This window comes from Atractosteus spatula, chromosome 5, assembly GCF_055471065.1.
Source record: "Atractosteus spatula isolate fAtrSpa1 chromosome 5, fAtrSpa1.hap1, whole genome shotgun sequence".
In the NCBI taxonomy this organism is placed as follows: domain Eukaryota; kingdom Metazoa; phylum Chordata; class Actinopteri; order Semionotiformes; family Lepisosteidae; genus Atractosteus; species Atractosteus spatula.
This window is the reverse complement of record NC_142710.1, coordinates 13,555,979-13,579,729: the sequence shown is the minus strand read 5'-3', so window position 1 is coordinate 13,579,729 and position 23,751 is coordinate 13,555,979. Positions and strand designations below refer to the sequence as shown.

Genomic DNA, 23,751 nt, shown 5'->3' with positions numbered 1-23,751 from the left:
GTGAGATACGGATCTGTGCGTGCCAGGGCCCTGCCTCACACAGAGCCAGGATGCTCAGCCAGTGCCCAGGCTCCCTCAAGGAACGGCTGGATCCTCCTGACCTCTGACCCCTTCCTGACGTTCTTACATAACAGTGTCCTGTATACTGTTACACCACAGGAGGAGCCGAGCAGGGGAAGTGTGGTCATTCTTTGTGGTTCGCAGCACCTCTGGGATCTAGGGGCTGGTGAAAGATTACAGGCCCCACTGAAACCGCTCTTACAACACGGTCTAACAGTTCAACGGTCGCACCCCTCCAAGGCCCAGGAGCAAAGACTTCGCTTCAGGCCGCGATTTCCCTGCCAGTTCGAATGAACTTGCCGCTGCAACCTGGAGCCGGGCCACTGTAAACACTCTGGAGTACAGACTCCTGCCCATGGTCAAGCACGCAGCCTGTATCACACACACAGCTCAAGCACACAGCCTGTATCACACACACAGCTCAAGCACACAGCCTGTATCACACACACAGCTCAAGCACACAGCCTGTATCACACACACAGCTCAAGCACGCAGCCTGTATCACACACACACACACAGCTCAAGCACACAGCCTGTATCACACACACAGCTCAAGCACGCAGCCTGCATCACACACACACACACAGCTCAAGCACACAGCCTGTATCACACACACAGCTCAAGCACGCAGCCTGTATCACACACACACACACACACACACACACACAGCTCAAGCACACAGCCTGTATCACACACACAGCTCAAGCACGCAGCCTGTATCACACACACAGCTCAAGCACACAGCCTGTATCACACACACAGCTCAAGCACGCAGCCTGTATCACACACACAGCTCAAGCACACAGCCTGTATCACACACACACACACACAGCTCAAGCACGCAGCCTGTATCACACACACACACACACACACACACACACACACACACACACAGCTCAAGCACGCAGCCTGTATCACACACACACACACACACACACACACACAGCTCAAGCACGCAGCCTGTATCACACACACAGCCTGTATCACACACACAGCTCACACACACAGCCTGTATCCCAGCACAGAGCCCAGTATAGAGCACAGGGCCTGTGTGCACTCACACCTCTGCCCAGCACAGAGCACACAGCTTTAAAACAGACAGACAACACAACAATACACAGCCATACACACAACAAAGGAACAAGTAATAGGTTTATTCCATGCTGAAAAAAAGAAGAAAGAGAACACAACGTTTCGGCCATGTTACATCTGAAGAACACCTGAAGAAGGCTCCACGGCCGAAACGTTGTGTTCTCTTTCTTCTCTTTTCAGCATGGAATAAACCTATTATTTGTTCCTTTGCAGCCTACGCATGCTGACGCAGCTCCCCACCTGAACTACATACACACAACAGACACGCAACGCAGCAGAACACAGAGAGGCACACACCGGACACGCAACATAATGAAACACAACACCCCGTTCACACAGCACAATGCGCACAGCTCCTGCGAAGCGGCTCAGCTGGCGACAGCGCTGTACTCACACGCCAGAGCTCTCCAGCCAAGCCGAGCAGCAGGCCTGGGGCTGTGTCGTGTGGCGCAATCTCGCAGTTAATTAATTACAACAATTTCAAACAGTTTGCCTCTGGAGCGGGGCTCTGCATGGGGCTCGGACACTCGCGAGGCTGGCGCCGTGCCCGGCACAGAGGCTGCGGAGCGTGCCGTCCCCCTGCTGACCGCGGGGGAGAGGAGGGCAGAGTGCAGCTGGCACAGGAGGGATGAGGGGGAGTGGACAGAACACCTCCACTGGCCCCCCGGGCGGGCGGGGGGCTAGCAGCACGGACCGAGTCAGAGAGAGAGAGAGGGCTGCAAGAAGAGCTCTTACTGCTTCCCAGCAGCCACAGCTGTGCGGCTGGGACAGAAGAACTCTGCTGTCTGCACCCTGGACAGAAGATCAGCAGCTTCTGGAGAGGAGCCGGGGTATCGGCTTCAAGCACACGGCTGGGGAAAGCCGATTCCCTGTCCCCTCTCAGGAAACAGCTGTGTGAGATCCTCCAGTCGGGACAGGACACTCTACTTTACACACAGGGTGGTGGGAGTATGGAACATGAGACAGGTGGATCAGATCCTCCAGTCGGGACAGGACACTCTACTTTACACACAGGGTGGTGGGAGTGTGGAACATGAGACAGGTGGATCAGATCCTCCAGTCGGGACAGGACACTCTACTTTACACACAGGGTGGTGGGAGTGTGGAACACGAGACAGGTGGATCAGATCCTCCAGTCGGGACAGGACACTCTACACGCAGGGGGGTGGGAGTGTGGAACAAGCTGTCCATACATGTGGTTGAAGCCGATACCCGGACTCCTCTCAAGGAACAGCTGGATGAGATCCTGGGATCAGCTAGCAGCTACATGACTGAACGGGCCAGCTAGGCAGACCAGCCTCCTCTCGCCTGTGGCCCGTCTTGTCCTCCTCTCTCCCGGCCGGGGGTGAGGGGGGGAGCGTTCGGGGCTTGACGCCTCTCCTGCCTCTGGAGTCGGCAGGGCGCAGCCTGCGGTGGAGCAGTCCGGCGCGTGGGCGCAGGTCAGATGCTCTTCTGACTCGGAGAGCACCGCGCCGGGCTCGCGTTGCTGGGTGGGCACGAGACCGTTAAGGCCAAGAGCCCCGACCCAGCAGGGGAGTGGAAGTGCGCGGGGAGAGTAAGGCAGCGTGGGATGACCGCGGAGTAAGGCAGAGGGAACTTCCCACCTCCACCGCGAGACGTGAGCCAGGAAACGCGGCGGCACGCTGCAGTGGAGAGAAGCTGCGGTTCACCTGGGCTGACTTTCCCACCACACCCCCGTAACCCCGATTTCTTTGGTTCAGCCTGCACTTACTGGAAATCGCAGGAGGAACAAACCACCCGCAACAGAGGGGGGTGGGGGAGGTTTGTAAGAACTGGGTCCCTTCAGACAAGAAAAGCCTGTTTGTGACGGGCTTGAGAAGCATTACATCACTCTGATCTGTTTCCCTCTGGATATCTCCTCTCACACCAGTGCCATAACATTAAAACACACGCAGCAGGACAGGAGACACAGTGAGAGAGAGGAGATCACAGAGAATCCCTCAGTAATAAACACACACGACAGGACAGGAGACACAGTGAGAGAGAGAGGAGATCACAGAGAATCCCTCAGTAATAAACACACACAGCAGGACAGGAGACACAGTGAGAGAGAGAGGAGATCACAGAGAATCCCTCAGTAATAAACACACACAGCAGGACAGGAGACACAGTGAGAGAGAGAGGAGATCACAGAGAAACCCTCAGTAATAAACACACACAGCAGGACAGGAGACAAAGTGAGAGAGAGAGGAGATCACAGAGAAACCCTCAGTAATAAACACACACAACAGGACAGGAGACACAGTGAGAGAGAGGAGATAACTGGGGAAATCCAGAAGGTGTAACGTGTTCACTTCATTTCTGAAATTAACACTACCCACACTGACCCAAAGACACAAACACAACTCCACACCCCCACCCCCACAGTATCAAACCAGCCTGGCCAGCAGGTGAGGAGCAGAGCGCTGTGCACCTGGAGTGTGACTGACAATTCTGTAAAACCTGGAGCGGATCAGGGCGCTGTGCACCTGGAGTGTGACAGACAATACTGTAAAACCTGGAGCGGATCAGGGCGCTGTGCACCTGGAGTGTGACTGACAATTCTGTAAAACCTGGAGCGGATCAGGGCGCTGTGCACCTGGAGTGTGACTGACAATACTGAAATAAGAGCAGGTCTGCTGACACTATTTCAGCTGGAACGTGTGGCGACACCCTGTTTTGCCATGTAACCTGCTGCCAGGGCGTTCATCTTTACAAACAGGCACAGGACGCTTCTTAGCCGGCTCAGTCAGCCTCGCACCAGGAATGAGATCCCTTTCCCCGGGTTCGGCCACCAAGCACAAGGAGTTTACACCCGATAGAAGCAGACAAACTACACAACACAGGCCGTCCGCCTTCACAGCCTGCAGCTGAGATGCTGCCGGCAAGACAAGGCCTATTGTCAGAGCCACCTCCTCCGCCAGCGTCTCTGTAACACGTCTCAGAAACCCCAGTGAGTCAGGACTGGAACCCACTGACCTCTCAACTGCTCGGCAATAACCCCTCGTAGGGCCTTGTTTTCTCCAACTGAAAGTAAATATGCAGAGAATGACACACAGGTGCTTACACTACATGAAAGGAACTGCAGGCGGGGGGAAAAGTAAGCGACCCTCAGCCGGTCAGAGCTCAGAAGGCCCAACTTTCCACACAGAGGGGTGGGAGTGTGGAACAAGCTGCCCAGCCACGCTGCTGGGTGAGACACTCAGTCAGGACAGGAGGCTCTTCTTTACACAGAGGGTGGCGGGAGTGTGGAACAAGCTGCCCAGCCATGTTGTTGATCAAGTGGAGTGGTATACGCACCATTACAGACTACAAAACGCAACCCAGCTATATCGCACAACAGTCTGCCTCTCTTCCTGATGAGCTAAATTCATTCTATGCTCGGTTTGAGGTCAGCAACACAGATCCAGTCAGGAAGGTTCCAGAAGTCCAAGACGGAAACCCACTGATCATATCCAGAGCGGATGTGTGTAAAGTTTTTAAAAAGACCAATCCACGCAAGGCTCCTGGCCCTGAAGCTATCCCTGGCCGCGTTCTGAGGGCATGTGCAGACCAGCTGGCAGATGTCTTCTCGGACATATTCAATCTCTCTCTAGCTCAGTCTATAGTTCCTTCCTGCTTTAAGAAAACCACCATTGTCCCTGTCCCTGAGAAACCCAGAGTCAGCTGCCTGAATGATTACCGCCCCGTTGCACTCACATCAGTTATCGTGAAGTGCTTTGAGCGGCTGGTCAAAGCATACATCACCTCCTCACTGCCCGACACCCTAGACCCACTGCAATTTGGGTATCGCCAGAACAGGTCAACAGAAGATGCTATTGCCACTGCCCTCCATACTGCCCTCTCACACCTGGATAAGAAAGGAACACATGTGAGAATGCTGTTTGTTGATTACAGCTCAGCATTCAACACCATAGTGCCCTCAAAGCTTGTCATCAAGCTCCAGGACCTGGGACTGAACACCTCCCTCTGTAACTGGATCCTGGACTTCCTGACGGAACGTCCGCAGGTGGTGAAGGTGGGCACCAACATATCCTCTACCCTGACTCTAAACACTGGAGCCTCACAAGGCTGTGTGCTTAGTCCTGTCCTCTACTCCTTATTCACCCATGACTGTGTCACCAGGCATGACTCAAACTCCATCATCAAGTTTGCGGACGATACAACAGTCACCGGCCTGATCACAGACGGTGAGGAGTCTGCATACAGGGAGGAGGTTGAAACCCTGGCAGTATGGTGCCAGGAGAACAACCTCTCTCTTAACATCAGTAAGACTAAGGAGATGATTGTGGACTATAGGAAACATCAGGGAGGAGATCACACACCTATCTATATCAATGGGACTGCAGTGGAGAGGGCCAGCAGTTTTAAGTTCCTGGGAGTTAACATCTCAGAGGACTTAACCTGGACCCACCACACCAACATCATGGTCAAGACAGCACGGCAGCGCCTGTTCTTTCTCTGCAGGCTAAAGAAGTTCGGCATGCCGTCACATATCCAGGCCAGCTTCTACAGGTGCACTATTGAGAGCATCCTGACTGGTTGCATCACTGCCTGGTATGGGAGCTGCTCCGCACGGGATCGCAAAGTACTGCAGAGGGTGGTGAAGTCAGCGCAGCTCATCACCAGCTGTGAGCTGCCAGACATCCAGGATATCTACTCAGCTACATGTCTGAAGAAGGCCAGGTCCATTCTCAAGGACCCCAGTCATCCCAGTCACAAACTGTTTTCCCTCCTACCGTCCGGTAAACAGTACCAAAGCATTCGGTCCAAGTCCAACAGATTACGGAACAGCTTCTACCTCCAGGCAGTAAGACTGCTAAACAGCCAACCTGCGGCTCCTTTAGCAAATCACCTGTAATGGCTACATGGACACACAATTCTCACTATATTCAGCATAACTGCACTACATTTATATATTGCACACACCATGGAAACATAACAGCTCTACTCATATTGAGTTTTACTCAATTTAAAAAATGTAACCTCAGTTTTGTGATTTTTGTGTTTTTGTGAATATTTTGTGATTTTTTTGATTCTTGTAATTCTTGTGAGCTCGCAGAAAAAGACATTTCATTGCCAGGAACTACTGCTGCACGCCGTATTGTTGTGGATTTGAGAAATAAACTTTGATTTGATTTTTGATTTTGATTTGATTATAACTCCCCGAAAGGTCGGATGGGATCGCATCAGCTCTGGACTGGTCTTCCGATGAGTGACCTCGAGGCACTCCGTGGCACTCCCGGGTTTTTGTGTTTGCCACTCTGGGGGAGAGGCCGGGCCAGAACCAGCGACCTGGAAGGAGACGTCACTGGGCAGGCCCGTCACGATTTCCCATGAGCAATCGCCCGCGCGGGAAACCACGCCACCGGATTTCCTGCGCCGCCGGTGCACTGCAGCGTCGCCATCTGACCCGGTTTCGTCTGCGCCACCTTCGGCTTCGGGGCCCGCACCCCAGCCGACCCCGAGCCTGAATCTCGCCGCCATCGCCGCCCCCGGCACCACCTGACCTTGTTAACCTTGTTACCTGTCTGCCCCGCGGGAGGTGGGCTGGAGGGGCCGTCTGCACCCCGCTTTTCAACCACAAGGACGTGGTATCTGGAAATGAAACGAGCAGCTCCGTGCAGGTTGGAAACTCTACGTGCAGAGAGGTAGAGGGAGTGAGCGCCAGCATTCGTACACCCACACTGTAATCCCAAGAGTCAAAAATCCATGAGTTTCTGTCCAGAAGCTACAGGGAAGAGCCTTTAAAACGGAGAACAGGCAGCACTTCTTTACACAGAGAGTGGTGGGATTGGGGAACAGTCTGCCCAGCCATGTTGTTGAAGCCGATACCCGGGTTTCTCTCAAGAAACAGCTGGATGTTGACTCTGCGGCTCCACAGCCCGAGGAGCGGCCTGAGGGTGTGTGTGAGTGAGTGAGTGTGTGAGAGAGTGTGAGCATGAGTGTGTTTGAGTGTGTGTGTGAAAGTTTTTGTGAGATTGTGTATGTGAGTGTGAGAGTGCGAGTGTGAGCATGAGTGTGTCTGAGAGTGTGTGTACGTGTGTGAGACTGTGGGAGTGTGAGATCGTGAAATTGTGAGAATGGGTGTGAGAGTGTGTGTACGTGTGTGAGACTGTGGGAGTGTGAGATCGTGAAATTGTGAGAATGGGTGTGTGTACGTGTGTGAGACTGTGGGAGTGTGAGATCGTGAAATTGTGAGAATGGGTGTGAGAGTGTGTGTACGTGTGTGAGACTGTGAGAGTGAGCGTGAGTGAAGAGTGTGTGTGTGAAATTGTGAGAATGAGTGTGAGGGTGTGTGTCCGTGTGTGAGACTGTGGGAGTGTGTCCAGGACACTGTCCCCCCTGACCGCTAGGACAGCAGGAAGCCCCGGAGGTCGCGCACCGGAAGTCGAGCCCTGAGGCAGGCGGGCAGCGCGGCCCAGATGTGCTCCCTCACCACAGCATCGGGTCAGCCCAGCTGTGCTCCTACTGACGCAACGGGACAACGCTGCAGGGTCGGCGCTCGGTCCGAGGCCCCTCGGGGGCGACTCCCAGCCCGCGGAAGATCGCATTTCCTTCCTCGGGTGGGAACAGCGGCTCCGTCCTCCCCGTGCGGCTGGGAACGGCGCGGGGTCCGCTGGCGAAAACTCGCTAACCGTAATGAACACGTTAGTTAACGCTCGAAGCTCACTGCTCCAGGGCTCCAGACAGGAAACCCTTCTTCTCCCTTTTTCTAAGAATAATGAAAGGCAACGCAGACCCGCGCCTCAGTGGACCCTTCGGATGAGATGTAAAACCGAGGTCCTGACTCTCTGTGGTCATTAAAAATCCCAGGGCGTTTCTCGAAAAGAATGGGGGTGTAACCTCGGTGTCCTGGCCAAATTTCCCCCTGGCCTTTACCAGTCATGACCTCCTAATAACCCCCCCCCCTGAACTGGCTTCATTACTCTGCTCTCCTCCCCACTGAGAGCTGGTGTGCGTGAGCAGACTGGCGCATCATCCAGGTGGGGCTGCACACTGGTGGTGGAGAAGGGGTGTCCAGAAGAGCGCTATATAAATGTGAGGATATTATTATGTCCAATCATGCATGGGAATCCAGTTAACTTAAAGCTTATTATTATTGTTGCTGCTGTATTAGGTTGTGCTAACCACTGTGCCAGTTAAAACAGAGGTTTAGTCTCTGTACAGCTATAGCGCTGAAGATGAAGCTGCAGCAGAGGTCCAGAGTTCGTCCCTGTCGAACCGGCCGAGCCCGCGACAGCTTTTACCGAACCTACAGCCGCACGCAGGGGGGTGACCCGAGGGCAGCCGGCGCCCTCGTGCTCTCCCCCACCGCACCTGCCGGCTCGCGCTCGTTACCCCCCTCGCGCCTCAGCTAACCCCCTCCGTCTGAACCGACGCGTTTCCTGATCGGAAGGTTCGCCAGTTCCGCTCATCTTAACGTCACTCAGGAAAAGAGCAGGTAGAACACCCGAGAACACCCGCGCAGCTCCAGTCCGTCCAGTCCGCGGGACACGTCACGGTTCGAGTCATGAACCGAGCTCAGGGGTGACGCATCCCTGCAGGCGCGTGGGGAACCCTGCGCCAGCTGTGATCCAAATTCCCAACTTGGCCCCGTTTCATAAAAACTAGTGGAGAACAACGCTTCCCTCTAACGTGTAATGGCCTGTGTGCGCAAAAACTTCCAAGTTGTGCCATTGTTTTCCCCCAGTGACAAAAACTTCTGCGCACTAAATTGATGTAACACTTGGTGTTAATATAGTCATTCTCGCAGCTACGAAAAATTGTATTTGCTTGTTTTAACAGAAAATGTGAGCTACTTCGTTTTTGGGGGGGAATTTAGTTCTTTTCTAATGTTATGCAGTTTAGAATGCAAAGAAATATCACGACAGTCCGAACGGTGTACAAATAATTCATTAATTATTTTCCCTCTCCTGTCTTTGGCATTTGCCCATTCTGTGTAAACCTGACTAATGAGCCCTCCATCCAGTTGAAAGCTTTTAATTCTCATCGGCATATCCAAATGTTACTGGGCAGCGGAGCACTTTTAGCAGCAGACTGCTCCAGCTACGGTGTTCAAGGGAACGTCTCCGCAGGTCTTTCCTCCCGGCGGCTGTCAGGGTGTATAACGCTGCCCAAGGCTCGGACTGTTAGCCCTTCATCTGCTCGTCTATGGACAGCATGTTTACTCCATTGTACTTTTTGGACACTCAATCTGTATATACCTATGCACATTTTGCACATATTGTATTGTTTTTTAAAGTGACTATGATCATATTTTGCACACACCTATGTATTTATTTTTATTTATTTATTTTGTATTACTGCACCTCTTCTAATTTTTTGTCTGTCCTGATGTCTGGTTTTGCTTGTCTTGGGCTGGACTGCTGTAACACATCAATTTCCCTTCGGAATCAATAAAGTCTTATCTATCTATCCAAATGACACTCTTAATTTTGTTTGTGAGCGAATTCGTTAAGCTGAAACCCCGCTCGCAGTCAACACTGGAACGGTTCCGCCGATATCCATCAGCTTTACAAGGTCACAAAACTGTTCGTTCTGAAGTGCAAATGTCACCATATTAGCAAAGTCTGTAACTAGTCTGCATTTAATTTTGTCACGCACAGCAAAGTTAAAGTCCGTGTAGCGTGTAACTATGACAGTATTTTCAGCTAAAAACTCTGTCTATTTTGAGCCTAAAGCATTAACTTGCCCCGTGCCATTGGTCACGCCACACTCAGCTATTGCTGATCAAAGTCTGACCATTCTTGTACTTCATCTGCGGGAAACCTCTCTTCCCAATGAACACAAAGCCGGTTTATAAAAGTTAACAGAGAACTCATATCCACTGCCATGTTTTCTTTGCTCAGCAAAGCCTCAACTAAGAACACTTGGGCCTGGCCCCCGCGACAGAAAGACGGTAGTACGTGGGTTCAAGGTCGAAAAGTACAGCAACGTCGCAGCTACAGCGTTTGACAAAGCCTGCGGCCGAGAGAGAGAAAGAGAGATATCCAGCCATGTTGTGGAAGCCGATGCCCTGGCTTCTCTCGAGAAACACCTGCCTGAGACCCTCCAGTCAGGACAGGAGGCTCTACTTTACACACAGGGTGGTGGGAGTGTGGAACAGGAGACAGCTAAGCTCCGTGAAGATGCTTGTTTTTTTTCGGGGGTGGTGATGTCACCCGGCTTTCCTACAACGTCGTAGGGGAGCCTGACCGGTCTCATGCGTTAGGGCTGCGTTTGTGCCGTTGAAAGTAGCTTTCCAGCTGCTTTCGCTCCCGAGATATAGCGCCTTCGGGTGATCGCGTGACCATGTATGGCGACTTTGACCTACAGTAACCCCGTCTGCCGAGTTCAAGCGTCTGTTACTGTTGGCAGAGTAACAGTACCTGACATTTTATTTCCCTATTTTCCCGGGAGGTGGTTTGTTTTTGCATTTAACACCAGAATATTCTGCGCGTTTGTGTGGACATTAAAATTAAATTAAAAATTGTCACGGATATCATACCCTAATCAGAACAGTTGCGGATGTAGCCTTAAAAGGCGAACATTAGCAAGCAACTGCATGTTCTTACAAAGAGGCTTTAACGAGCACGTCGTAATACTTCGTAGCTGTGTCCTTTTCTAAACATCTGAAGAAGTAATCGATTTCTCATTGTGTTCTATGTACTAAGGTGACCCGAGTAGTTCATAACTCAAGTGCAAAACAACGTTGGAGACTGCCGGCTCACACATGCAGACTGCGGAAATATTGGAAAATATTATTATCAGATAAAGTAACTGAACATATACAGTACCTAAGGTCGTTAAGAATTACTCATTATCCATGTCTTCGTATTCACTTTCAACAGCACAAACGCAGCACTAACGACTGAGGTGGGTTTAATCGTTTGTGCTGTTTCTGGGGGGGGGGGCATCTTCACGCAGCTAGACAGCTGGCTGAGATCCTCCAGTCAGGACAGCAGGCTCTACTTTACGCACAGGGTGGTGGGGGTGTGGAACAAGCTGGGTGCGCTCCTGGGATCAATTCTCTTTAATAGCCCAAACGGGCCGAGGGCCTCCTCTCGCCCTTCACGGTTGCTGTGTTTTGCATATCGCAGCCCTCGGGTGCCTCCGAGTCACCCCGCGCTGGCCTCGCGGCCGACTCCCCGTGAGCCGCAGGCACGCGAGCCGCGATCGGTGCCGCTACTTTCATTACCAGCCGGGCAGTTCACCTCCGTCAGCAAAAGCCATTGTATACTGGCAAATTCTGAAGAACAGCACATTACATTCAGCACGATGAACCCCACATCATGTTGAAGAACGCTGCAGGTCTCCAGATTTATTTTAACGGACCGTCGCCGGACACGTTCGCGCAGGACAGGGACACACGGGACCCGCAGGACGGACCCGCTAACCACCGGCCTCCGCGCCTTCGCGTGTCCTTCTCTCCGCGGCTCAGCGCCCCGAGCGCGAATCACGGAGGAGACCGAGCTCGCCCGCCGAGACTGGAGAGCCTGAGACACCGCGACACCCGGACCTGCGACAGACGCGCCGCGGTCACCTCGGTGCGGGTCTGCTCGTCCGGGCTCCGCCGGCATTCGTCGCTCTCCGGGATGTTCGTCCGGCTGGAGCCCGAAGTGCTCCCGGGTGTTAATCCGGTTCATTCCGGGACAGAGCGGGTTTACAGCCACCTGCCCCGACCGAGCAGGCGCTGCCGGATCCCGAAAGCGGCGCAGCGGCGGATCGAGCGCGGGTCTTCCCGCCTGTATAGCGCCTTCAGCAGCCAGTGCCTCGAACCCCGGACCGGCCTCACCTGCGCCGAGCTGCTCCAGGCTGGGGTCCACGTGCAGGTCGAAGAGCCGGACCTCCGACACCGTCTCCTCCTTCTCCACCAGCAGGCGGACCAGGTGCTGACCCAGGAACCCGCAGCCGCCCGTCACTAGGTACACCCGACCCGGCCGGACCGTCATCCTCGCTGTCCTCGCTGTCCTCGGCGTCTCTGGCTCGGCGGTCGTGTTAAAGCGGCGGACCGGACTCCCTTCTCCCTCACGAGCGGATCGCCCTCTGAGCCCCGGGTCCGGCGCTGCAGGATCTACAAGAGGGGTGGGAGGGGGGCGGGAGCCCCGGTTACCAGGCGACACTCCACGCCGCCAATTCTCTTTTATAATTTATTTACGACATCGCTCTAATCAAAAAGTGACAGGCTCGAGGACTGACCGAGGGAGGAGAGAGAGAGAGAGAGAGAGATAGAGAGAGAGGCAGAGAGAGAGAGCTGGCCTTGACCCAAATGGTATCTAATCTCTCCGCCCGGGTCCGTCCTTCAAAACGCGCCGAGGCAGCAGAAAAGACAGCCAGCCAGCGCTTCGCCCAAGCAGCTAAGCAAAAAATAAGGAAAGAAAAATAAAACAGAGAACTGACGGTTCTGACGGAGGGAGATTGCGGCGCTGGTGCCTGCGCTGTGGATCTGTCGCAAGTGCGGTGGAGGTGAGGCGAGGCGAGCGGAGCTCCGGATCGGTCTGCTGGAGCTCTGGCGCTGCGCAGACAGGCCACACACACACACGGCCCTCAGTCCTGCCTGTCGACCAGGTTCGAGGTCCAGACGGTTTCGCTCTCGGCCCGCTGGGGGGCACTGTCGCGTGTCTGCGTTTTTAATCAGCCGGGGCTGGGATGTCTGAGGGATGTATGTACTGTATAAATCAAGGGACCGGCCCGTCCTACACACTATTGTTAACACATTGTGTCGCACCTGCGCGATGCGAAACCTCGAAGATTCGCGGTGGTGATTTTATTTTTAAATTAAAGTTTCTAAAGCGATAAGGTCTTGGACGGACAGCCACCGATGTGTTCTAGGCCAGCCACGACTGTTGTTGGAACCGCAGTCTGGGGCGACCTGGGGCGACCTTGTTCATTTATTCTGAGCTCAGGGGGAGGAAGCGAAGCGGAACGTGCTGTAGGTACCAGCTTGTCTCGCGCTGCCCGGAGCGGAAGTGACGCTCGGCCGCTCGCCGCCGGCCCGCGAGCTAACGGGTCGGGTCCGGCGTCCGTCCCGATCCGGCTAGCTAGAGAGCCCAGCACGTCATTTCACAGAAATGAAGTGGGTGACAGGGCTGTGGCGCGCTGGTTGACACAATTCTCATTTGCGCGTTTCCGCCGGGCGGCACTTTCCCGGACAGTCCCGGAGGTCATGGCGGGTCGTAGAAATCTCTCACACACACACACACACAACAATGGCAATTCACAGGCGGAGGCGATCTGCTGTGACTCGCTGGAGCCTTGAACATACGGTTGGACCAGGACCAGGGACGGCGCGCCAAACATGAACTCACTGGGCAAAATATTAGGACCCCGCCCAGCTGCTGGGGTTTCGATGATTTGAATTGCACCCCAGATCGATCTATCCGGCTGCTCTGATCTGCTTGCAGCTCTGTGGAAGATGGGAAGCTTCCCAGTAAATATCCATACAAGGGCAACGTTTTTTGCGGCACAAAAGAGGAAGGTCTCATCGCTCGACCAGCGTGATTTGCTCGGGTCACCAAGTAAGGGTCCAGCTTATAGTAATATCCTCACGCTTATATAGCGCTCTTCTGGACACTCCACTCTTCACAGGTAATGGGGATCCCCTCTACCACCACCAGTGTGCAGCCCCACCTGGATGATGCTCCAGTCTGCTCACACACACCAGCTCTCAGTGATAAAGCCAGTTCAGTTTGTCCAGGACGCCAGGGTTCAAGGATTTCAAGGATTTTTGTATAAGGTTTGATATCTGGAATCCTGCGAGTTTAATCTGGTATTCATTTTTTAAATGTCTATCAGCTGCAAGTGTTTTATTTTGAGAGTGTACATTACATGATATAGAAAGAGTGGAGGAAAAAAAGCAGGAAGATCTGTAACAGGAATTTGATGCTGCCTGTATTTGACATATTTGGTTTTCTGTAATTAAGGGGAAATGTTTTATACCATTGAAAAGACCTTCAGTGTAACAGTTATATTTTAGTTTTTTAAAATGTTTTGTAATGGAAAAAAAAAAAAAAAGGGTTACACCCCTACTCTTTTCAAGAAATGCCCTGGGATTTTTAATGGCCACAGAGAGTCGGGACCTCGGTTTTATGTTTTATATCAGAAGGACAGAGCCTTTTTACAGTATAGTGTCCCCGTCACTGTACTGGGGCATTAGGACCCACCCAGACTGCAGGGTGAGCGCCCCCTGCTGGCTCCACTAACACCTGACTGACTAGGCTCACACCTGCTGAGCTTCAGGGTGATATAGCAGCTGGATTGATAGGAAGGCAAGTCCTGGAATGACCTCTCACAGGAACACAGGACAGGGCAGAAACTAGAGGAACAAGCTCCCAGACATGTTGCAGAAGCCAATACCCTAACTTCTCTCAAGAAACAGCTGGATGAGATCCTCCAGTCAGGACAGGAGACTAAACTTTACACAGAGGGTGGCAGGAGTGTGGAACAAGCGGCCCAGCCATGTGGATGAAGCTGATGAAGCCACAGCCCAGCTGCTCAAGGTGACCCACGATTCTTCTCTCGAGGGGAAGGAAATGGCTCACTCAAGAGGGCTGGCCGGTAATCCTAGGAAAGTTCTGTGTTTGTCGGAGAGCAGGAAAAGAACTGTCATTCCATATAGTCCAGCCGGATACCGAACATCCCTGGCAGTAAACACCTGCAGGAAGAGCAGAGCTCTGCCAAACATTTCTGCCCCCGCAACACATTCCTCCCTGTGTCCCCACCCCTGCCATCCGTCATGAGAATCAGAGGCTTCACTGGCATGTTTATAAATACACTTCACAAAACTAAAGTACTGTTTCCGTACTTTAGTTTTCCGTACACAAAACTAAAGTACACTCAGACAGAGTTCAGAGAGCTAATCCAGACACACTGACTGAACACTCCAGTACATTAACACTGCACTGAGAGAGAGGGGTTCATACAGACACACTGACTGACTGGACACCAGTACATTAACACTGCACTGAGAGAGAGGGGTTAATACAGACACACTGACTGGACACTCCAGTACATTAACACTGCACTGAGAGAGAGGGGTTAATACAGACACACTGACTGACTGGACCCTCCAGTACATTAACACTGCACTGAGAGAGAGGGGTTAATACAGACACACTGACTGACTGGACACTCCAGTACATTAACACTGCACTGAGAGAGAGGGGTTCATACAGACACACTGACTGGACACTCCAGTACATTAACACTGCACTGAGAGAGAGGGGTTAATACAGACACACTGACTGACTGGACCCTCCAGTACATTAACACTGCACTGAGAGAGAGGGGTTCATACAGACACACTGACTGACTGGACACTCCAGTACATTAACACTGCACTGAGAGAGAGGGGTTCATACAGACACACTGACTGACTGGACACTCCAGTACATTAACACTGCACTGAGAGAGAGGGGTTCATACAGACACACTGACTGACTGGACACTCCAGTACATTAACACTGCACTGAGAGAGAGGGGTTCATACAGACACACTGACTGACTGGACACTCCAGTACATTAACAGTCTCTCATTTCCACTGAGAACAAGGTTAACACAGACGCAGTAATTAACAGGAAAACGCGGTGCTCTGATTAATTCTGTCCTGCACCCGTAGGGAGGCAGTAAGCACTCATCGCCAATACAAATTAAATCAAACCTTGAGCCAAGGAGAATTCCTCACTAATTTTCGAATTAACAACAAAGCAGGCGACAGGGGGCCACAGAAGAAATCAGAGTGGTTCTCTGCACGTCACACAACACTGGGGCGATAGCAGCACGCAGTACTTTGACTCGCTGTGTCCCTGGCCCCTTGTCCTGTAGACTCTGCTCTGTGCTGATAAGAGCCCTGTGGCCTGATAAGGCCAGCCGTGTGAAAGGTTTTTGGGAGAGAGTTGTAAGCGCCGGACCCTGACCCGATCCTGAAAGGGGGGTATCTGAATGGAAGGAGACCCATCTGAGTCCAGAGTCCAGACAAGTCTCCCAGCAGGACTGGCAGTCTGACTCCCAGAGCACAGCAATCTGATCCGCTCCAGGTTTTACACTCTTCGCACTCCGCCTTCCTGTACAGACTCTTACGGGACACACTGTCAATACACACACACACCTGTATACACTCCTACTGGAGACACTGTATACACACGCACACACCTGTACACCTGTACACACTCTTACTGGACACACTGTATACACACACACCTGTACAGACTCTTACTGGACACACTGTATACACACACACCTGTACAGACTCTTCCTGGACACACTATCAATACACACACACCTGTACAGACTCTTACTGGAGACACTGTATACACACACACACACCTGTACAGACTCTTACTGGACACACTGTATACACACACACACCTGTACAGACTCTTACTGGAGACACTGTCAATACACACACACCTGTACAGACTCTTACTGCAGACACTGTCAATACACACACACCTGTACAGACTCTTATTGGACACACTGTATATACACACACCTGTATACACTCCTACTGGACACACTGTATACACACACACCTGTACAGACTCTTACTGGACACAATCAGGAAAATCAGAATTACTTGTAAAATTATGGAGCCACAAATATTTACATTTAAGACCCCTGTTAATATGACCACAGTGTATAAAAGGCAAAAGAAGAACTTTCTTTCCCCAGAGCAGTGTGCTACTTGGTGAAGTGTCAGAAACTCCCTTCACTCTACACAGACACATGACTTACTCCTGCGAGCAGCCTGACATGTATCTCTCTCTCACAGTTCCTCTCCCTCACATGAGTTTGGTAGTGTGTGCAGAGTCCACATGCAGAACTGCCCTCTCACTCAGGAACTGCCCCCTCATTCACCCTGAGGCATGTCAACCTGTGGTCATGCCTCTGGTGACTGGTCTGCTACTACCTTACCATCCTCAGGAGGCCCAGGCCGTACTGTGTGCTGGGTCAGTCCTATGGACATCCAGGGAGGGCATTGTCATATTCAAGCAATGCCGCAAGTGAAAAGCTAGATGAGATCCTCCAGTCAGGACAGGAGACTCTACTTTACACAAAGGGTGGCTGGAGTGTGGAACAAGCTGCCCAGCCCAGTTGTTGAAGCCGATACCCAGTTGTTTCTCAGGAAGAGAAGAGAATAGTTAAAGAGGAGAGTTAAAGAGAGGAGAGAGGTCAGGAGAGCCGCAGACGAGGAGGGTGGAGAGACTACAGCAGTCTGTTCTGGTCTGATAAGCTTTGGATGCATCTTCTCCCGGGCAGATAACGTCAAGATGCCTCTCCCGGGAGCGCCATGCCAAGCACATCTCGGCACAGCCGGAGGCGCAGGAGACATGCAGGGGCAAGTCTGCACCAACCTGTTGCACAGCCAGCCTTTTGCACCTGAACCCTGCACAGTATGTCCTGTGCACCTCCTCTGGTATGCTCCATGACCGGCCTTACGTGTGCTAGTCCTGAACTCACCCGGATCGCTCAGTTCCAGGTAATCTAGGCCCCAGCAGGCAGTAGGAAGTGATTCACCCATCCATCCAGTTTGTAATCGCTGTCTCCAGCACAGGGTCAGGGCAGGGGGGAGCTGGAGCCTATCCCAGCCAGCAACAGGTGCAACGTGGGGTCCAGCCTGATGGGCCTCCAGTCCTTCATAGGGCAGACACAGACACTCACACCAGGGCCAAATTTCCCAGAAGCCAATTAAGCTGCCAGCATGACTTGGGACTGTGGGAGAAAACCGGCGCATTCCGAGGAAACCCGTGTGAACTCAGCGAGAGCGTGCAAACTCCACACAGACTGCACCCCCAGGAATTGAACCCAGGGCCCCAGGGCTGTGGGGCAGCAATGCTAAACACTTTGCCCCCGTACCACTGTGTGAAGTGATGCTGCAGCTAATGCAGCTCATGTCACAGACTGATCTGACTGACTCACTGTCAGGTGTTTATCAGCAGTGTCATGTGTTGCTCTCTTTTACTGTTAACGCCATGTGTTCTCAGCTTGATAAAGCTAGAAGGCATTAAAATACCATAATATCTCACTCTGCACCAGGGCTACATTCCAGAGAAAGTCATGTTGACGTTCCTGCTGGCTCGGTGGCTTCAGAGCAGCAGACTGGAGCAGGTTGTGGGAAAATAGTTAACAGAAGCTGCAAAGGCAGTGGGGTGAATCCGAGCTGTCCGGGCGCCCTCTGCTGGCGAAGGGTGGTACAGCAGGCCAATAACATCACAGAGATGGTGACACCCCCCCCTCTGCTGTAAATTTACACCCTTCCCATCTGGGACACCTGTCTGCTCCCCGAGGGGGTAACATTAATAGATTTACGAAACTGCTTTCTCCCTTATTCAGTTTCATTTCTGAATAATCCAAAAGAGGAACATATTCTCCTCCTGCAGCTTTTTTTACAGCACACGTTGCTGAAGCGCTTTCTGTCCCTGTTGACGCCTGCAGAGCTCTGGAGAGCAGACACCGAACGTACACGCCAGGGAAGGAAACTCGTTGGCCTGGCTGGAGCTCTGAGGCTGTCCGCTGGTTAATGAAAAGCTGGCAGAGGGAGGCAGAGAGAGAGAGAGACGTGCCACATGACTGCGCAGCTCTGAACTCTTGCCCTGTTTTCAGAAGCAAACTCACAGGAAGGATGCCTGCTGACAGAGCCTCCCCTCCCCCAGACGTGCGATCTCACACACACATACACACCCTGCATCGCTTCCACAGCGCAGGCAACACGGTCCGGCAGAGTCCTGCACACTCCGAGGAGTCTGGTGTCCTGAAACCCCTGACCGGGAAAACAGTGCAGCTGTAACTGGGAATACACACATTTACCTGCAGGTACGCACCTGTAACTGGGAATACACACATTTACCTGCGAGTGCGCAGCTGTAACTGGGAATACACACATTTACCTGCAGGTGCGCACCTGTAACTGGGAATACACACATTTACCTGCAGGTGTGCAGCTGTAACTGGGAATACACACATTTACCTGCAGGTGCGCACCTGTAACTGGGAATACACACATTTACCTGCAGGTATGCACCTGTAACTGGGAATACACACATTTACCTGCAGGTATGCACCTGTAACTGGGAATACACACATTTACCTGCAGGTGCGCACCTGTAACTGGGAATACACACATTTACCTGTGAGTGCGCACCTGTAACTGGGAATACACACATTTACCTGCAGGTATGCACCTGTAACTGGGAATACACACATTTACCTGCAGGTATGCACCTGTAACTGGGAATACACACATTTACCTGCAGGTGTGCAGCTGTAACTGGGAATACACACATTTACCTGCGAGTGCGCACCTGTAACTGGGAATACACACATTTACCTGCGAGTGCGCAGCTGTAACTGGGAATACACACATTTACCTGCAGGTATGCACCTGGAACTGGGAATACACACATTTACCTGTGACTGCTCACCTGTAACTGGGAATACACACATTTACCTGCAGGTATGCACCTGTAACTGGGAATACACACATTTACCTGTGATTGCGCACCTGTAACTGGGAATACACACATTTACCTGCGAGTGCGCAGCTGTAACTGGGAATACACACTTTTACCTGCAGGTATGCACCTGTAACTGGGAATACACACATTTACCTGTGATTGCGCACCTGTAACTGGGAATACACACATTTACCTGTGATTGCGCACCTGTAACTGGGAATACACACATTTACCTGTGACTGCTCACCTGTAACTGGGAATACACACATTTACCTGCAGGTATGCACCTGTAACTGGGAATACACACATTTACCTGCGAGTGCGCAGCTGTAACTGGGAATACACACATTTACCTGCAGGTGCGCACCTGTAACTGGGAATACACACATTTACCTGTGACTGCTCACCTGTAACTGGGAATACACACATTTACCTGCAGGTATGCACCTGTAACTGGGAATACACACATTTACCTGCAGGTGCGCACTTGTAACTGGGAATACACACATTTACCTGCGAGTGCGCACCTGTAACTGGGAATACACACATTTACCTGCAGGTGCGCACCTGTAACTGGGAATACACACATTTACCTGCAGGTATGCACCTGTAACTGGAAATACACACATTTACCTGCAGGTGCGCACCTGTAACTGGGAATACACACATTTACCTGCGAGTGCGCAGCTGTAACTGGGAATACACACATTTACCTGCAAGTGCACAGCTGTAACTGGGAATACACACATCTACCTGCAGGTGCGCACCTGTAACTGGGAATACACACATGTACCTGCGAGCGCGCAGCTGTAACTGGGAATACACACATTTACCTGCAGGTATGCACCTGTAACTGGGAATACACACATTTACCTGCAGGTGCGCACCTGTAACTGGGAATACACACATTTACCTGCGAATGCGCATCTGTAACTGGGAATACACACATTTACCTGTGAGTGCGCACCTGTAACTGGGAATACACACATTTACCTGCAGGTGCACACCTGTAACTGGGAATACACACATTTACCTGCGAATGCGCATCTGTAACTGGGAATACACACATTTATCTGTGAGTGCGCACCTGTAACTGGGAATACACACATTTACCTGCGAGTGCGCAGCTGTAACTGGGAATACACACATTTACCTGCGAGTGCGCAGCTGTAACTGGGAATACACACATTTACCTTTGAGTGCTCACCTGTAACTGGGAATACACACATTTACCTGCGAGTGCGCAGCTGTAACTGGGAATACACACATTTACCTGCGAGTGCGCAGCTGTAACTGGGAATACACACATTTACCTGCGAGTGCGCAGCTGTAACTGGGAATACACACATTTACCTTTGAGTGCTCACCTGTAACTGGGAATACACACATTTACCTGCAGGTATGCACCTGTAACTGGGAATACACACATTTACCTGCAGGTGCGCACCTGTAACTGGGAATACACACATTTACCTGTGAGTGCGCACCTGTAACTGGGAATACACACATTTACCTGCAGGTATGCACCTGTAACTGGGAATACACACATTTACCTGCAGGTATGCACCTGTAACTGGGAATACACACATTTACCTGCAGGTATGCACCTGTAACTGGGAATACACACATTTACCTGCAGGTGTGCAGCTGTAACTGGGAATACACACATTTACCTGCGAGTGCGCACCTGTAACTGGGAATACACACATTTACCTGCGAGTGCGCAGCTGTAACTGGGAATACACACATTTACCTGCAGGTATGCACCTGGAACTGGGAATACACACATTTACCTGTGACTGCTCACCTGTAACTGGGAATACACACATTTACCTGCAGGTATGCACCTGTAACTGGGAATACACACATTTACCTGTGATTGCGCACCTGTAACTGGGAATACACACATTTACCTGTGATTGCGCAGCTGTAACTGGGAATACACACATTTACCTGTGATTGCGCACCTGTAACTGGGAATACACACATTTACCTGTGACTGCTCACCTGTAACTGGGAATACACACATTTACCTGCAGGTATGCACCTGTAACTGGGAATACACACATTTACCTGCGAGTGCGCAGCTGTAACTGGGAATACACACATTTACCTGCAGGTGCGCACCTGTAACTGGGAATACACACATTTACCTGTGACTGCTCACCTGTAACTGGGAATACACACATTTACCTGCAGGTATGCACCTGTAACTGGGAATACACACATTTACCTGCAGGTGCGCACTTGTAACTGGGAATACACACATTTACCTGCGAGTGCGCACCTGTAACTGGGAATACACACATTTACCTGCAGGTGCGCACCTGTAACTGGGAATACACACATTTACCTGCAGGTATGCACCTGTAACTGGAAATACACACATTTACCTGCAGGTGCGCACCTGTAACTGGGAATACACACATTTACCTGCGAGTGCGCAGCTGTAACTGGGAATACACACATTTACCTGCGAGTGCACAGCTGTAACTGGGAATACACACATCTACCTGCAGGTGCGCACCTGTAACTGGGAATACACACATGTACCTGCGAGCGCGCAGCTGTAACTGGGAATACACACATTTACCTGCAGGTATGCACCTGTAACTGGGAATACACACATTTACCTGCAGGTGCGCACCTGTAACTGGGAATACACACATTTACCTGCGAATGCGCATCTGTAACTGGGAATACACACATTTACCTGTGAGTGCGCACCTGTAACTGGGAATACACACATTTACCTGCAGGTGCACACCTGTAACTGGGAATACACACATTTACCTGCGAATGCGCATCTGTAACTGGGAATACACACATTTATCTGTGAGTGCGCACCTGTAACTGGGAATACACACATTTACCTGCGAGTGCGCAGCTGTAACTGGGAATACACACATTTACCTGCGAGTGCGCAGCTGTAACTGGGAATACACACATTTACCTTTGAGTGCTCACCTGTAACTGGGAATACACACATTTACCTGCGAGTGCGCAGCTGTAACTGGGAATACACACATTTACCTGCGAGTGCGCAGCTGTAACTGGGAATACACACATTTACCTGCGAGTGCGCAGCTGTAATTGTTGAAAGAGTGGAGATAACAGAGTCTCTCAGTAATAAACACACACAACAGGACAGGAGACAGAATGAGAGAGAGGACACCACAGAGAGTCTCTCAGTAACACAGAAAGAAGTCTCAGGATGAATTTGTTGTTTTAGTCTCAGATGGTGTCCAAATCTCCCAGACACGTTCCGACTAATCAGCGCAAGCGGAGCTTGTTCTTTATCACAAACCACGCAGTATAATCTTGGTCCTTTTTTTTCTGTCTGTGATTTATCCCGATCCATTCGACTCTATCCATTCCACAATGCCACTGAATCCACGTCCCATACCCACATACCCAGAATCCACCTCTCTCTCTCACTGCTCGGCCAGCAGAATCTGGGTCCTGACCCAGAATTTCCACCCATCAGACTCTCTCCCCCCTTCTGACCGCGTGGTAGAAAGAAGGACACACACCTGCCTCTCACTCCCGCGCTGTCAGGAAGCGGATCTTTCTACCAGACGCCCCTGGATCTCCAGCTGTTTCCTTGCGGCGTGCAGCCCTCTTTTGCCTCCCCTCGGTCTTGGTGCGGCCCATGTTTGGGCTTTGCTCCTGAGCGAGAGCGAGGCAGACAGACAGAGAACATCTGTGAAAGCAGAGACCGGCGAGGCTTCTCTCCTCTGCCTGGTCCTAGAGCCCGTAAGATACTGGCCCCCTTCAAGAGGCGTCTGCAGTTGAGGATGTCTGTGCTCAGACACATCAGGCCCCGCAGAGCTGCTGCGAAATCAGGAACACATCAGTAATTCCGAATGTCATCATTCAAACGCAGACTCCTCCAGTCCACTGACACAGCACAGTCACGGGGCTCTAGACTCCTCCAGTCCACTGACACAGCACAGTCACGGGGCTCTAGACTCCTCCAGTCCACTGACACAGCACAGTCACGGGGCTCTAGACTCTTACTGTCCATTGACACAGCCCAGTCACAGAGCTCTAGACTCCTCCAGTCCACTGACACAGCCCAGTCACGGGGCTCTAGACTCCTCCAGTCCACTGACACAGCCCAGTCACAGAGCTCTAGACTCCTCCAGTCCACTGACACAGCAC

General features: G+C 51.8%; 1 protein-coding gene across 2 annotated transcripts in view; it reads right to left on the bottom strand.

Annotated features, from left to right (window-relative positions):
• Positions 1-23,230, bottom strand: part of LOC148834211 (3 beta-hydroxysteroid dehydrogenase type 7-like) — a 40,784-nt gene extending 17,554 nt beyond the window's left edge. Inside the window, exons 1-2 of one of the 2 annotated variants that reach the window (XM_088916951.1) lie at positions 23,121-23,230; positions 11,930-12,208 (exon numbers count right to left, since the gene is read on the bottom strand). In XM_088916951.1, the coding sequence (XP_088773077.1) occupies positions 11,930-12,086 (157 nt within the window). In that variant the 5' untranslated portion in view covers positions 12,087-12,208; positions 23,121-23,230. Of the gene's footprint in view, positions 1-11,929; positions 12,209-12,534; positions 12,820-23,120 lie in introns of those variants that run through there. The other variant, XM_088916950.1, reaches the window with a different exon arrangement.
• Positions 23,231-23,751: the final 521 nt, after the last annotated feature.